The 16,020-nt window shown below is 41.2% G+C and overlaps 1 protein-coding gene across 2 annotated transcripts in view; it reads left to right on the top strand.

Moving 5' to 3' along the window:
* Nucleotides 1-526: 526 nt before the first annotated feature.
* PGBD2 (piggyBac transposable element derived 2) overlaps nucleotides 527-16,020 on the top strand; it is a 36,067-nt gene continuing 20,573 nt past the window's right edge. Inside the window, exons 1-3 of one of the 2 annotated variants that reach the window (XM_058740955.1) lie at nucleotides 527-669; nucleotides 3,737-3,861; nucleotides 15,701-15,764. In XM_058740955.1, coding sequence (XP_058596938.1) covers nucleotides 15,748-15,764 — 17 coding nt within the window. In that variant the 5' untranslated portion in view covers nucleotides 527-669; nucleotides 3,737-3,861; nucleotides 15,701-15,747. The remainder of the gene's footprint in view (nucleotides 670-3,736; nucleotides 3,862-15,700; nucleotides 15,765-16,020) is intronic. The other variant, XM_058740966.1, reaches the window with a different exon arrangement.

Below are 16,020 nucleotides of genomic sequence, written 5' to 3'. Positions count from 1 at the left end.
TGAGTGCTCAAAGTGGTTTAGATTCTGTAAAGTTAACTCAAGTATGTGTGTCAGGTCAGTCTTCACTTTTGAGTCAGCACTGGGAGTTTTAGCACTGATTATATTGTCCCTTACGTGACTAGGGTATCTTCTGGCTTGATAGCGGCTATTTGCTTTTAAATTCTTTCACAAGATGGTCAGGGTCTTAAAATGACTTTTCTTATGTAGAGAAAGCGAAGTTTGTACTTTTCCAGAGGGCCCCCCCCCCCAACTCATTCTGTTTACAGAACCACCATCCTAGATAGAAAAAAGCCTCCTGCTTTTGTGACCAGGGGCGAGAAAAGTGCCTAGACTAGGACGGGAGAGAGCAGTGTGAGCGGAGCAAATAGGAGATTCTCTGGACGCTTCTGCAGCTCAGACCGGCTCGCAGAGGTACTTCCAAGGTCCCTCTAGGCTCTGCGGAGGCCCTGGCCTCTCTGTGGTTGCTCGGGTTGGGGCGTGGTCGGGGGCGTGGTCGGGGGCGTGACTGGGGCGGGACACAGAAGGCAAGCCCAGGCGCCCAGAGCGCCCTGGTGCCGGACGTTGCGCGGCCGCGACGCCCGAGGCGGGCGCGGCCCGGCGCTTTGGGGTTCCCTGCCTCGCGCTGTGTCCAGCGCAGCTCAGCGAGCCTTCAGCCCGCACGGCGCGCAGGTAGGCGTCGGCCCGCTCGCGTTGCGGACCGCCCTGGTTTGGGTTCGGGAGCGGTGGGGCCTGGCGTTGCGTTTTCTCAACGGCATCCCAGGCTTTGGCCCTCAGCGCCGCGCGCGGATAGTGGTTACAAGGGACTGGTATGGGGACAATGGGCGTCTGGGCTCCTAAGGCCGAACAGCGGCACTCTCGCTGTAGGGCGGGAGGCGGGCTGAGGGCGGTGCGGACTCAGCCGAGAGAACCTAGAACCTTTGGGCTGGGCGGGAATGCGCTGAAGCAGGATGTACGGGAGTTGAGTGGTCGCCACCTGTGGGCGGAGTCCCGGCTGCGGGGAGACCTAGTAAGGGGCGAGTCTTGGGCCGCGCTCCCTCAGGGGAGGGAGCACCCTCAGGGAGGGGTGACCCTGAGCGGGGACTTGCTGGGTGCTTCTGCCTGCCTCTGCGTTCGCGGAGTGCCTTTTGTTTTCCTATTCTCCGTTTGATTTTGTAATGGGGAAGAGGAGGGGAGGGGGCTGGTGTCTCACAAAGGCTTTTCCCCAGCCGTTTTGCACGTGGCTCAACTTTGAGGCATTTACATTTGTAAAATGTCTTATTAAAGAAATATTTTCGAAATAATTTAAGAATTAAGAAAAAGTTTAGAAACTAGTACAAAGAATTCTCATTCTATTCACTTGGACTCCCCAAATGTTAACATCTAATTTAACAGAACCGCAAAACTAGGACACTAACATCTACAGGTTCTATTCAGATCAGTCTGTTTGTCTAGCCCATTTCTTTTCTGTGGTATAGGATCCAAGTCAGTATTTAGTTGCATTTAGTTGTTTCATTGGACAAATTTACATTTTAACCAGTAGAGGCTCTCTCCCCTTCAGAGTGGCATTGGAAGCACCAGATCTCAAATCAGAGGGTCTTTTCTTCCTCCCTGCCAGGCCCAATAGAGAGTGGCAGCTTTGGTCATCCTCTGTGCCTTGACCCATCCTGGTCCTAGCCAGCCTCTCCTGATTCTCCTTCTACTTATCAGGCCTATCTCCTTTTGTCCTCAAATCTCTGAAGATGCCCTCCTTGGCCATCTTCTCTTTCAGTCTGGGCATCTTCCCTGGGTGATCTCTTGTGGCTTTAAGGATTGTTGTGGTTTTGAGCAAACCCAGGTCCAGCCCAGGTCATTTCTCTGTCCCAGACTTGCTTAGCCTGTGGCCTACATGATATGTTTCTGGGTTATCTCAAAAGCGTTTCTGCCTCAGTATGAGCATAAGGCACCTTGAGCTCACTCACATCTGGTCCTCTTCTAGTGCCCCCAATTTCTGTGAATGACATCACCTTACCCTAGCCACCCAGACACTCCTGGGGAAGGCATCCCTTGTCAGCTCTTCCCCCAGCTCTAGCCTGCAGTCAATACAGATTTGGTTACCTTTTTGCATTCTCCCTGGGCTGGCTCACGTTTCTCTATGGGAACCACCATCCTGCCTTTTGTCTACCTGTACTTGCTTTGGTGCCCTCAGTTGGCTGCACCACAGTCAGAATAAGCTTGTTAAAATGTCCAAGTGATTGTGTCGTATTCTGCCTATAATCTTTAAAAATATTCCTTTGCTTAAAAAAAAAAAAAAATAGAGGGCTTATTTCTCACAGTTTCAGAGAATCTTTATAAGTATATTTTGGTAAGGGTCAATCATATATCAAGAGTTCCTAGTTCTGTTCTGAATAAGTGACTGAAAGTCAAAAGGTGAAGATGAAAATGAAGGCCTGATAAGGTGGATTAGGTTCCCTGAACTATGGCCTTTTGCTCATTTGTTCAGTTCGGCAAGTATTTATTGGGTGCATACTGCATGCCAGGAGTTGTGTTGGCTTCTGGGGACATAAAGGTGAATAAATTTACCAGGCAACTGCCTGGCCATGGGGGCACTTGGTGAGGTCAACATGCAGTAACTCTTGACTTAGATAAGAACATTGCAGGACATAGGGTGGCCTGAGCCTAGGCAGGGGCTCAGTAGGGGAAGGCTCAGGACCAGGCTGTTTAGTGGCCTTGATCTAATACCAAGGCCTGTGCAGTTGTGATCTGGGAAGCTCCTTGGCAGATTGTGAGGATGGGCCAGTGTCAGAATGACTGATTGGGGGCTGTCACTGAATGTCAGTGAGTGGAAGAGGACCGCCTAGGGCACAACAGAGAAAAAGGTAATGAGCTGAGCTGCTGAGGGTTAGCATGACTGTGCAATGGTAAGCAGGTCACATTATCTGATCCCAAACTGGCCAGACGTGTTTGGATTTTATCAAAGTCATACTAAAGCACCCCTAATCAAACACAGGATTTCTGCAGCAAAATGTATGGATACCTACAGTTAGAGATTGCAGAGAGCCTCACATCATTTTAGATTTTGCTGCCAGAGTTTGTTGGTACATTTTGAAGAATTGTTCAGTTTTCACAGCATTTTTGACTTCTGAGAATTGTGGGGGAGGGATTGTGGATCTCAAATGATAGCTAACACTTTTAGAGCCGGGCCCCTTGTATGTGCTTCACATGCCTTGACTCTTATCTTCACAGTGACCCCACTAGGATTGGTACCATGGAAGATATCATTTTATAGGTGAGGAGATGTGGGCACAGACAAGGTTAGCGACTTACCCATTGTTACAGAGCTTGCCACTGGTGGCTCCATGGTCTACATTCTTACCAGGCTGCAGATTTGTGAATGGGAGGTGGGGAGAGGGGTTGAAGGACCAAGGTCTTTCTCCTACTGTTTAGACACCTAGCATCTATAGCCAGCCTGCCTGAGTGCTGAGGAAGGTCAGAGGAGAAGGGAGGTGGGAGGCCCATAGAGGTTATAGTCACATACTCAGATACACTAAGGGCTTGTGGGACTTGTTTCCATGATGCCTGCATCTTGTGTGGTTGGGCTGTAGGGGAATTTATATGCAGCGTCAAGTAGACCAGAGGAAGAGGTGAGGTGGTCAGAGACGCTGTGTGGACAAGCTGGGATGTGGGCTGGCTGGGCTTTGAGAAATAAGGATTCTGTAAAGAGACTGTTCATGAGACTATAGAGTGGGGAGATAACTGTTTTCTAATTTTCTTCCTCTAGTTGTGTAAGATACATGTGTTCTGGAACACCACAGAATATCTTCTACCTGCCACTCCTTCATCACCGGAGACAGCAGTCTTCCTGAGGGGCACAGAGTGGATCAACTCGCTAGTATTTGCTCACGGGTGTGCAAATATCCTTGTGCCTTTGTGTGTGTCTGTGTGAGTGTGCAAAAAATATATAAAGTGCATGTGAACAAAAATAATGAAACAATGTTGAATATCCTGCTCAGTTTAAGAAATGGAACCTTATCCAAACCTTAGAAGTCATTTATCTGTCTGCTCCAGTTCCAGTTCATCTTTTCTCTTCAGAGGTAACCACTGTCCTGAAGTATCTTTTAATCATTTCCTTGCATTTCTTTATGGTTTTACCATGTGTATGTATGTATTTCCAGATAATACATACTTTAGTTTTGTTTACCTTTTTGGTCCTTATAAAATGAATGCATGTAATGAAGTATGTGGGGTTTTTTTGCTAATGAATTTTTTTGCAATTCATTCAGTGGTGTGTGTGGCTGAAGTTCTTCATTCACTTTTTTTGTTGTATTTCATTATACAACAAAAAAAGGGAGATCCTTTTTTGTTGTCATAACTGGCAAGTGAGGTGCTACTGTCTCTAATGGGTAGAGGTCATGCATGCTGCTAAACATTCTGTAATGCACAGGACAGCCTCCCCATCTCCAGCCCTCCCACACACTGAAGAATTGTTTAGTCCCCAGTGTCATTGCTGAGGCTGAGAACTCCTGCCCTAGGGTAAATACTTGGGGTGGATTGCTGGGTGTGGGTTTGGGCATAGATACTAATGCACCTTTTACACTCCTTCAAGCACTATGAGGGCTCTTGTATGACTCATGGTCCTCTCCAATACTTGATAATGTCTGCCTTTAAAATTTTTGCCAACCTAGTGAAGTGATGTGTGAAATGATACCTCAATCGTGATTGAAATTTTTATTTCCCTAATAATAATGAGATTGACTGTCTTTTCATGTTTGCATGCTGTTTGTATTTCCTTTGAGAAGTACCTGCTGATATCCTTTTACCCATTTTCCTGTTGTGTTATTTGTGTTTTTCTTAATTGTTCCTCTGATTTCTTTGTATATCTTAGATTCTTTGGGTCTCCTAGATACTAATCCCTTATATTTGTTACAGATAACTTTTTCTATTTATGAGTTTCTTCTGATGAACTAAGAAGTTCTTAATTTAAATGTGGTATAATTTATCATTTTCTTTATGGTTAATACTTTCTGCGGAAAGATGTGGTTCTTGCTGGTCCCCAGGTGGATGTGACTGCCTTTGGGACCACATTCAGTCAAGGCTGCAGCTGAACCACAGGACTGCTTCAGGGACCACAGCTGGGACTAAGATTAGCTGGTCTGCCACTGGGGGATTGGGTCGGTGTGTCTCCCACTGGTTCCCTGGACCTACCCTAGACTGTGGCAGAGAGAGGCTGAAACCATGTCTGAGGGCTGCTTCTGAGTCCACAGCTGACACTGAGGTCAGCAGGCCTCATACTAGAAGAATGGATGGGTGCTGCTGGGTCCCTGGGTGAGCAGGACTAAAGGCAGGACTAGAGCCTGGACACAGGGGTGCTTTGGGATCCGTAGTCTGGTCCAAGGCTGGGGGACCTATTATTGGTGTGTGGACACTGTGGCTCTTCCTAAGTTCCTTGGCACATGGGATTGGTTGCAGGACTATGGCCAGGCAGGCCTGGAGCTCAGTCCCTAGGGTGTTGAGGCTGCCTTTGGTTTGTAGGCCACGCTGCATTTGGTGAACTTGCCACCAGAGTGCTGGCCTTTTTTTCAAAGAAGCTTTCCTTAGTCTTGGTTCACCCCAGTTTAGAAGCCTGCTACCTGGATCCCAAAGCACCTACAAAGGCACTTTTCTGTGGTTGGCTGCCAAATCATTGTGTAGGGAGACACAAGATAGGGACTTTCTGTTCTTCCATCTTGCTGACATCACTGCTGTTTAGGATAGACCAAACATTGTCAGTTTTGCTGTTCAGGTCTCAGTAATTTTGTCTGCTTGATCATTAATCACTGAAAGAGGTGTATTGAATCTCTCACTACTGTGATGGATTTGTCAGCTTCTGCAGTTAATTTTTACTTTATTTTGAAGTTGTTATTAAGTGCATAAAATTTAAAATTATTATATCCTTCTAGCAAGTAGGAGATTTTTTCTCTAGAAGTTACCTTCTTTTTCTCTGATAATTGTAAAAATTAACATAAAATAAAATTTGCCATATTAACTGCTTTTCACTAGTGTTAATATACTCAAATTGTTTTACAGCCAATCTTGAGAACACTTTTATCTTGCAACATTGAAACTCTATACCCATTAAGCATCATCTCCCCATTTCCCCCTCCACCCTCCCCACTGGTGTTAGCAACCACCCTTCTACTTTCTGTTTCTATGAATTGGAATAATTTAGATACCTCATATAAATGGAATCCTACAGTGTTTGTCTTTTTGTGATTGGTTTATTTAGCATAATATCCTTAAGTTTCATCCATGCTATAACATGTAACAAGATTTTATTCCTTTTTGAGACTGAATAATACTCCATTGTAAGTATATACCACATTTTCTTTATCTAGCCATATATATATACATATATATATATATATACACATATATATATATATATATAAATTTAATTTTTATTTAAGTACAAGTTAACATACAGTGCAATATTGGTTTCAGGAGTAGAATAAAATGATCCATCACTTACATACAACATCCAGTGCTCATCATCACAAGTGCCCTCCTTATTACCCAGCACCCATTTAGCCCATCCCCACCCACCACTCCATCAACCTTGTTTGTTCTCCATCATTAAGAGTCTCTTATGGTTTCCTTCCCTCTCTTTTTTTTTTCCTCTTCCGTATGTTCATCTGTTTTGTTTCTTAAGTTGCATATTTGAGTAAAATTATGTGGTTATTTGTTTTTTTCTGAATGAATTATTTCACTTAGCATAAAATACTGTAGCTCCATCCACCTCTTTGCAAATGGCAAGATTTCATTCTTTTTGAAGGCTGAGTGATAATGTTCCTGTGTGTGTGTGTGTGTGTGTGTGTGTGTGTGTCCATGTGTCCATTCTTTATCCATTCATCAGTTGATGGACGTTTGGGCTCTTTCTATAGTTTGGCTATTGTTAATAAGGCTGTGATAAACGTTGGGGTGCGTTGACCCCTTTGAATCTGTATTTTTGTATCCTTTGGGTAAATATCTAATAGTGCAATTGCTGGATTATAACGTAGTTCTATTTTTAACTTTTTGAGGAACCTCCGTACTGTTCTCCAGAGTGGCTGTACCAGTTTGCATTCCCACCAGCAGGGCCAAAGGGTTTCCCTTTCTCCACAATCGCGCCAATGCCTGTTGTTTCTTGTGTTGTTAATTTTAGCCATTCTGACAGGTGTGAGATGGTATCTCATTGTGATTTTGATTCATATTTCCCTGATGATGAGTGATGGTGAGCATCTTTTCATGTGTCCATTAGCCATCTGGCTGTCTTCTTTGGAAAAGTTTCTGTTCATGTCCTCTCCCATTTCTTTACTGGATTATTTGTTTTTGGGTGCTGAGTTTGGTAAGTTCTTTATAGATTTTGGATACTAACCCTTTATCAGTCAGATATATCATTTGGAAATATCTTCTCCTGTTCCCTAGGTTGTTTTTCAGTTTTGTTGATAGTTACTTCACTGTGCAGGATCTTTTTATATTCATCAAGGTCCAAAAGCCCATTTTTGCTTTTGTTTCTGTGCCTCCGGTGATGTATCTAGTAAGAAGTTGCTGTGGCCAAGGTCAAAGAGGTTGCTGCCTGTAATACAGCAAAATTCCTCTAGAATTTTGATGGTTCTCTGTCTCACATTTAGGTCTTTCATCCATTTTGAATTTATTTTTGTGTATGTTATAAGAAAGTGGTCTAGTTTCATTCTTCTGCATGTTGCTGTCCAGTTTTCCCAGCACCATTTTTTAAAGAGACATTTTTCTATTTGATACTCTTTCTTGCTGTGTTGAAGATTAATGGACCATATAATTGTGGTTCCATTCCTGCATTTTCTATCTGTTTCATTGATCTGTGTGTCTGTTTTTGTGCCAGTACCATAGTGTCTTGATGATTACAGCTTTGTAATAGAGCTTAATATCTGGAATTGTGGTGCCTCCAGCTTTTCTTTTCTTTTTCAGGATTGCTTGGCTATCTGGGGTCTTTTCTGGTTCCATACAAATTTTAGGATTCTTTGTTGTAGCTCTGTGAAAAATGCTGGTGGTATGGGGTCAGGATATTGACAGGGATTACATTAAATGTGTAGATTGCATTGTGTAAAATGTAGACATTTTAACAATGTTCTTCCAATCCACGAACATGGAATGGTTTTCCATTTCTTTGTGTCCTCTTCAGTTTCTTTCATAAGTGTTCTATGGTTTTCAGAGTACAGATCTCTTACCTCTTTGGTTAGGTTTATTCCTAGGTATCTTACGGTTTTTGGTGCAATTGTAAATGGGATTGATTCCTTGATTTCTGCTGTGTCGTTATTGTTGTTTAATGCAATACATTTCTGTACATTGAAATTGTATGCTCCAATTTTGCTGGATTCATTTATCAGTTCTAGCAATTTTTGGGTGAAGTCTTTTGGGATTTCTAAATAGAGTAACATGTCTTCTGCAAATAGTGAAAGTTTGACTTCTTCCTTGGTGATTTGAATACTTTTTGTTTCTTTTTGCTGTCTGGTTGCTGAGGCTAAGACTTATAATACTATGTTAAATAGTATAGTGAGAGTGGACAGCCCTGTCTTCTTCCTGACCATAGAGGAAAGGCTCTCAGTTTTTCCCCATTGAGGATTGTATGAGCTGTGGGGTCTTTCAGATACGGACTTTATTATGTTGAGGTATGTTTTATCTATCCCTATTTTGCTGAGGGCTTTTTTTTTCAAGAATGTATGCTATACTTTGTCAAATACGTTTTCTGCATTTATTGAGAGGATCATATGGTTTGTGGCTTTTTTTTTTAATGTGTATCATATTGATTTGTGAACACTGAACCACCCCTGAATCCAAGGAATAAATACCGCTGATCATGGGCAATAAATCTTTTAAGTCCTGTTGGATACAATTTGCTAGTATCTTGTTGAGGATTTTAGTATCCATGATCATTGGGAATATTGGCCTGTTCTCTATTTTAGTGGGTTCTCTTTCTCATTTTTGGATTAAGGTAATGCTGGCCTTGTAGAATGAGACTGGATGCTTTCCTTCCATTTCTGTTTTTTGGAACAATTTGAGCAGGGTATATATTAACTTTTCTTTAAATGTCTGGTAGAATTCCCCTGGCATGTTGTCTGGCCTTGGACTTTTGTTTGTTGGGAGATTTTTGATAACATTCAATTTCTTGGCTAGTTACGGGTCTATTCAAATTTTCTATTTCTTCATGTTTTAGTTTTGTTAGTTTGTATTTTTCTAGAAATTTGTCCATTTCTTCTAGATTGCCCAGTTTGTTGGCATATAATTTTTCTTAATATTCTCTTAGAGTTGTTTGTATTTCTGAAGTGTTGGTTGTGATGTCTCCTCTTTCATTTGTGATTTTATTTATTTGGGTCCTTTGTCTTTTCTTTTTGATAAGTCTGGCTAGGGGTTTATCAATTTTATTAATTCTCTCAAAGAACCAGCTCCTCGTTTTGTTGATCTTTTTTTTTGTTTGTTTAATTTCTATACCATTTATTTGTTCTCTAATCCTTATTATTTACCTTCTTCTGCTGGCTTCAGACTTTATTTGCTTTTCCTTTTCTAGCTTCATTAGGTGTAAGGTTATTGTGTAACCTTGTGTATTGAGACCTCTCTTCTTTTTTGAGGTAGGCCTATATTGTGATCTATTTCCCTCTTAGGTCCGCCTTTGCTACATCCCAAAGGGTTTGGACTGTTGTGTTTTCATTTTCATTTGCTTCCATGTACATTTTAAATTCTTTAATTTCCTGGTTAATCCTTTTCATTCTTCAGTAGGATGTTCTTTAACCTCCAAGGGCTTTCCATATTTTTTCTTGTGGTTGACTTCAAGTTTCATAGCATTGTGATAGGACAGTATGAAGGGCATGATCTCGATATTTCTGTACCTGTTGAGGACTGATATGTGACCTAATGTGATCTGTTCTGGGGAATGTTCCATGTACACTTGAGATGAATATGTATTCTGTTGCTTTAGGATGAAATGTTCTGAATATGTCTGTTAAGTCTCTCTGCTCCAGTGTGTCATTCAAAGCCATTATTTCCTTGTGGATTTTCTGCTTAGGTGATCTGTCCATTACTGTCAGTTGGGTGTTAAAGTTCTCTATCAATGAGTTTCTTTATGTTTGTTATTAATTGATTCTTATATTTGGGAACTCTCAATTGGACCCTAAGTATTTAAAATTGTTAGATCTTTTGTTTTTAATTTTTTAAATGTTTATTCATTTTTGAGAGAAAGAGAGACAGAGAGAGAGAGAAAGAGCATGAGCAGGGGAGGGTCAGAGAGAGAGAGGGAGACATAGAATCTGAAACAGGCTCCAGGCTCTGAGCTGTCAACACAGACAACACGGGGCTCAAACCCACCAACCATGAGATCATGACCTGAGCTGAAGTCGGACACTTAACCTCCCCAAATTGGTAGATCTTCTTGATGGATAGACCGCTTAACTGTGATGTAATGTACTTCTTCATCTCCTGTTACAGTCTTTGGTTTATTTTTTATTTATTTTTTTTTGCTTTATGTTTTTAAATTTTTTTTTAATTTATTTTTTATTTAAATTCAAGTTAGTTAAAATATATTGTAAAAATGATTTCAGGAGTAGAATTTAGTGATTAATTACTTACATATAACACCCAGTACTCATCCCAACCAGTGCCCTCCTTAATGCCCATCACCCATTTAGTGCATCCCCCCATGCAGTATCCCTTCAGCAACCATCAGTTCCCTGTATATAAGAGTCTCTTATGGTTTGCCTCCCTCTCTGTTTTTGTCTTATTTTTCCTTCCCTTCCTCTATGTTCATCTGTTGAGTTTCTCAAATTCCACATGAGCAAATTTTTAAATATTTAAAAAAAAATTTTATTTATTTTTGAGAGAGAGACAGAGTATGAGTGGGGGATGGGCAGAGAGAGAGGGAGACACAGAATCCAAAGCAGGCTCCAGCACAGAGCCTGACGTGGGGCTTGAACTCATGACCTGAGCCGAAGATTGGATGCGAGATCATGACCTGAGCCGAAGTCGGACGCTTAACCAACTGAGCCACCCAGGCACCCTGATATATACCACATCTTCTTTATCCATTCATCAGTTGATGGACATTTGGGCTCTTTCCATAATTTGGCTGTTGTCGATAGTGCTGCTATCAACATTGTGGTGCATGTGTTCTTTTGAATCAGCATTTTTGTATACTTGGATAAATACCTAGTGCAATTGCTGGGTCGTAGGGTAGTTCTGTTTTTAATTGTTTGAGGCACCTCCATACTGTTTTCCAGAGTTTGCATTTCCACCAAGAGTGCAAAAGGGTTCCCCTTTCACAGCATCCTCACCAACATCTTGTTACTGTCTTTGATTTAAAATGTAATTTGTATGATCTACGTATGGGTACTGTGGCTTTCTTTTGACAGCCATTAGCATGATAGATGATTCTCCATCCCCTCACTTTCAATCTGCAGTTGTCTTTAGTTTAAAATGACTCTCTTATAGGCAGCATATTGATGGGGTCTTGGCTTTTTCTTGTTGTTGTTGTTTTTAATCTGTTCTGACATCCTGTGTCTTTTGATTAGAATATTTAGTCCATTTACATTCAGAATGGTTATTGAAAGATATGAATTTAGTGCCATTTTGTTACATGTAAAGTTGGTGTTTCTGGTGATGTTCTCTTTTCCCTTCTATCCTTTTTGGTTTTGGTTTTTTTTTCCCCACTCAAAGAGTCCCTGTTACTATTTCTTGCAGGGCTGGTTTAGTGGTCATGAACTCCTTTAGTTTTTGCTGGTCTGAGAAACTCTTTATCTCTCCTTCTATTCTGAATAACATCCTTTCTGAATAAAGTATTCTTGGTTGCATATGATTCCTATTCAGCACGTTGAATACATCATGCTATTCCCTTCTCTCCTGTCAAGTTTCTGTGGACAGATCTGTTGTGAACCTGATATGTTTTCCCTTATAGGTGAAGGACTTTTTTGCTCTGTGCTTTCAGGATTTTTTCCTTGTGTGTATTATTTTGTGTATTTGACTATGATGTGTCTTCATGGTGGCTAACTTTTGTTGAATTTAATGGGAGTTCTCTATGCTTCTTGGGATTGTGATGTCAGTTTTATTCCCCAGATTAGGGAAGTTTTCGGCTATAATTTACTCAGATAACCCTCTACCTTTTTCTCTGCATCTTCTGGGACTCTTATGTTTTGAATGTTATAACAGTTTAAGGAGTCACTGAGTTCCTAAAGTCTATATTCGTGATCTGAAACTTTTCTGTTCCTCTTCAGCTTCATTGCTTTCCATAATTTTAGATTCTGTATCACTGATTCTTACCTCTGCGTCCTCTCTGTCATGGCACCCATTCAGGTTTGTATCTCGGTTATAGCATTTTTAATTTTGGCCTGACTAATTTTTAGTTCTTTTGTCTTTGTAGTAATGGATTCCTTAGTGTCTTCTATGCTTTTTTCAATATCAGCTAGTACCCTTAAAATTGTTTCAAATTCTAGTTCAGACATCTTATATCTGTGTTGATTAAATCTCTGGCCATGAATTTTTCCATTTTTTTCTTTTGGGATGGGATGAATTTCTACTTGTCACTTTGGAGGTCAAAAAAAAAAAAAGTGAGGGAGAAAGAGATAGAGAAGAAAGCAGGCTAGATCTTCAGTGTGTTTTGGTCTCCTTGTTAAGAGACACTTGATCCAAAATAAAAAAGAAAAATAAAACAAATAGAATAAAATAATAATTAAAAAAAATAAAATAGCGTGTGGGTGGCTTAGCCAGTTAAGTGTCTGACTCTTGATTTTGGCTCAGGTCATGATCTCACAGTTTGTGAGATCGAACCTCACATTGGGCTCTGTGTTAACATTGCAAAGCCTGCTTGGGATTCTCTCCCTCTCTGTCAGTTCCTCCCCTACTCACTCGTGCACACTTTGTCTCTCTTTTATAATAAATAAATAAACAATAAAAATAAATAGAAAAAGAATAAACAAAAATTCCTTTCTCTGTATTTATATATACATATGTACATATATGTATGTGTATATATGTGTGTGTATATACACACATATATACACATACATATATATAAATCCAAAGGAGGCTAGATCCTGTTTCCTCTAGAGCTGAAGCTTTGTAGCACTTTATTATCAGTAGACTTGGTGCATGTGAGGGATTTGTGCTGATATTCTGGGGTAGGAGCTGATTGCTCTGATTCTCAGGAGGACTTGCCCTAGTCAAGTTGTACTTGCAGAGCACAGTGGGGTGAGGCTTTCAGTAAGCAGCTCCAGCTTCCACTTGGTGATGCTGTTTTGTTCCCTGAAGTTGGTCAGAGTTGAAGGATGGGGGAAGAATGGTTTTTCCCTGCTTTCTTATCTCTGGATCAGGGACCTCATGCATACTGCTCCTCAGGAAGCCCTCACAGATGATCAAAGAGTCACCCCTCCTTTGTTCCAAGCTTCTGTCAGATACCCGTCATCATCCTATGTATGAACTGTCTGCCTACCAGGAAGCACAGCACTTCTGTGTTTTATCTGTGGCATGACTGAGTTTCAAAACTCACCCTGAGGTGCAGACTTCTGCTGATCCTCTGGGGGAGGGTCTTGCTGTGTGCTGTGGCCAGTGCTGGCAGTCCCAGAAAACAGTCATGTGGCTGCACAGCAGTTTGGAGTTTATGGTAAATCACAGCACAAAGCCAGCACCAAGGTTTGCTGTCCTCAGCCAGTATCTTTGTTCCTTTGCTGATGAACAGGGCAGTTCAATGGCTCCTGCAGGATCTTTTGCCCCCAGAGAGGCCATGTCACCTCTACCAATGCACCCCAGACAGGGGAACTCTTTCTTCCTGTCTGATCCAGGGGATCTGCCTGCTCCTGGGTGTCTGCCATCCTTCCCCACCAGAACACTGCTAATGCTGCCAGGCATGACCACGGTGATGGCACTGATCTCTGCAACTTTAGACTCTGCACTCTGCTGTTTATAAAACCTCCAATATTAAAACCCTTTCCTTTTGCCACTCAGTGGTTTTGGGGAAGAGTTTTCTTGTGCAATCCCCTGCACATTTTCACTCTTTTTCTCACTCTTTCTCTCATTCTCTTTAACTCTTCTTTGTCCATATTCAGGGCTCCATGTCCTTTGCAGCACCTGCAGCGCTTTTCTCTCTTAAATCAGTTCTTTGCACCTCATACCTTCCTCAAGGTGGTCTTTTTTCTGCTTGTAGATGTGCAACTTTGTTCTCTCAGTCCTCAGATTGGTTTCTTGGATGTTCATAATGATTTGATATTTATCTAGTTGTGGTCGAGGAAGGAGACAAACTTAGGGTCACCCTACTCCTCTGCATTTGTAACCTGGGGCCCAAGATTTTGTTCTTTTTATGGGTGAATAATATTCTATTGTATCACATATTTTTAATCCATTCATCTATTCTTTTTATAGTTCCTAAGATATGAAGTTAAGTTTTTTTTTTTATCTTTCTATTTATTTAATGTATGTGTTTATAACTATAAACTTCTCTCCTAGAAATCATTTGCTGCATCCTATATGTTTTGATATATTGTGTTTCTTTTTCATTTGTTTCAAGATACTTTTTATTTTTTTTAATATTTTATTTTTGAGAGAGTGCAAGTGGGGAGGGGTGGAAGGAGAGAGGGACAGAGGATCTGAAGCGGGCTCTGCACTGACAGTAGCGAGCCTGATGTGGGGCTTGAACTCACGAACTGCGAGATCATGGCCTGAGCTGAAGTTGGATGCTCAACCCACTGAGGCACCCAGGTGCCCCTTAGTTTTTTTTAATGTTTATTTACTTATTTTTGAGAGAGAGATAGAGCACATGTGCAAGTGTGCAAGCATGAGCAGGGGAGGGGTAGAGAGAGAGGGAGAGAAAGAGTCCCAAGCAGGCTCTGTGTTGACAGCGCAGACTCCCAGATCCCGATGCAGGGTTTGATCTCATGAACCATAAGGTCATGACCTGAGCTGAAACCACTTAACCAACTTAGCCACCTATGCACTCCAACAAGATATATTTAAGTTTTCTTTTTAATTTCTTCTTTAATCCATTGGTTGTTAAGGAAAATCTTGTTTCATAGTTAGTTCTTTACATATCTAGGACTTCACTGTCAAATGCACTGGCCGCTGGCTAGGAATATATGACTATCTACATTAAAATTAATTGAAATCACATAAAATTAAAAATTCACTTTCTCAGTCACAAGCCATATATCAGATGCTTAATAATCATAGGTGGCTCATGGCTACCATATTAGGTACCAATGATACAAAACATTTCCACTATTATAATAACTTTCATTGGCAATCCTGATATAGAATAATAGTTGTTCACCAGGAGCAATTTTTACCCTATGGGACACTTGACAATATCTGGAAACATTTTTGATTTCTACAAATAAGGGATGGGTATTCTGGTTTCTTTTGGATAGAGGGCTGGAGAGCTATTAAACATCCCATAATACACAGGACAGCCCCCCCCCCCCCCCCCCACAGCAAAGACTCATTCAGCCAATGTGACAATAATTCTGATGGTGGGAAACTGCCCTACAATGTATTTTGATGTGAAGTGTGAGGTGGAGATCTTGTTGTTTTTCCCTCTGCTTAACCAGTTGGCTAGACACCATCCCTGTCCCTGTATACTCAGTCCATTTACTCTGCTGGTGAACCTTAAGCTAGAGATGTTTTTTGTTTTTGTTTTTGTTTTCCTTAAATGGTCTAGAAAGTCCTGTTGCCTTTCTACTTAAGATACGATTTTTAAAAATCAATTTTTGTTGCCTTACAGATTCTTTGACTTTGCACATAAAGACCACTCTGTGTTCCCAGTATATCATGGCTTCAACTTCAAGGTAAGTCCTGTTTGATGAAAGACTTTATGCAAGTGATTAATTCTCTTTGAAATGCCCAAGCCCATGACATTTTTAGCCCTTAGTCTTACTGACCTCACTAAGCATTTGGTCTCTAGAAGGAAAAAGTAGGAAGAGAGAGGAGACTGGGAGGATGGAGAAAAGGTGAGGCAGACAAGGTCGGGTGTGTGCGATAGGTGTGGCCCTGTAGTTCCAGTGTCTATACCTGATCTAAAAATGTGATTTACTTTCTGGGGTG

Source organism: Neofelis nebulosa, chromosome 1 (genome assembly GCF_028018385.1).
Source record: "Neofelis nebulosa isolate mNeoNeb1 chromosome 1, mNeoNeb1.pri, whole genome shotgun sequence".
In the NCBI taxonomy this organism is placed as follows: domain Eukaryota; kingdom Metazoa; phylum Chordata; class Mammalia; order Carnivora; family Felidae; genus Neofelis; species Neofelis nebulosa.
This window is presented reverse-complemented; position numbering and strand designations above follow the sequence as displayed.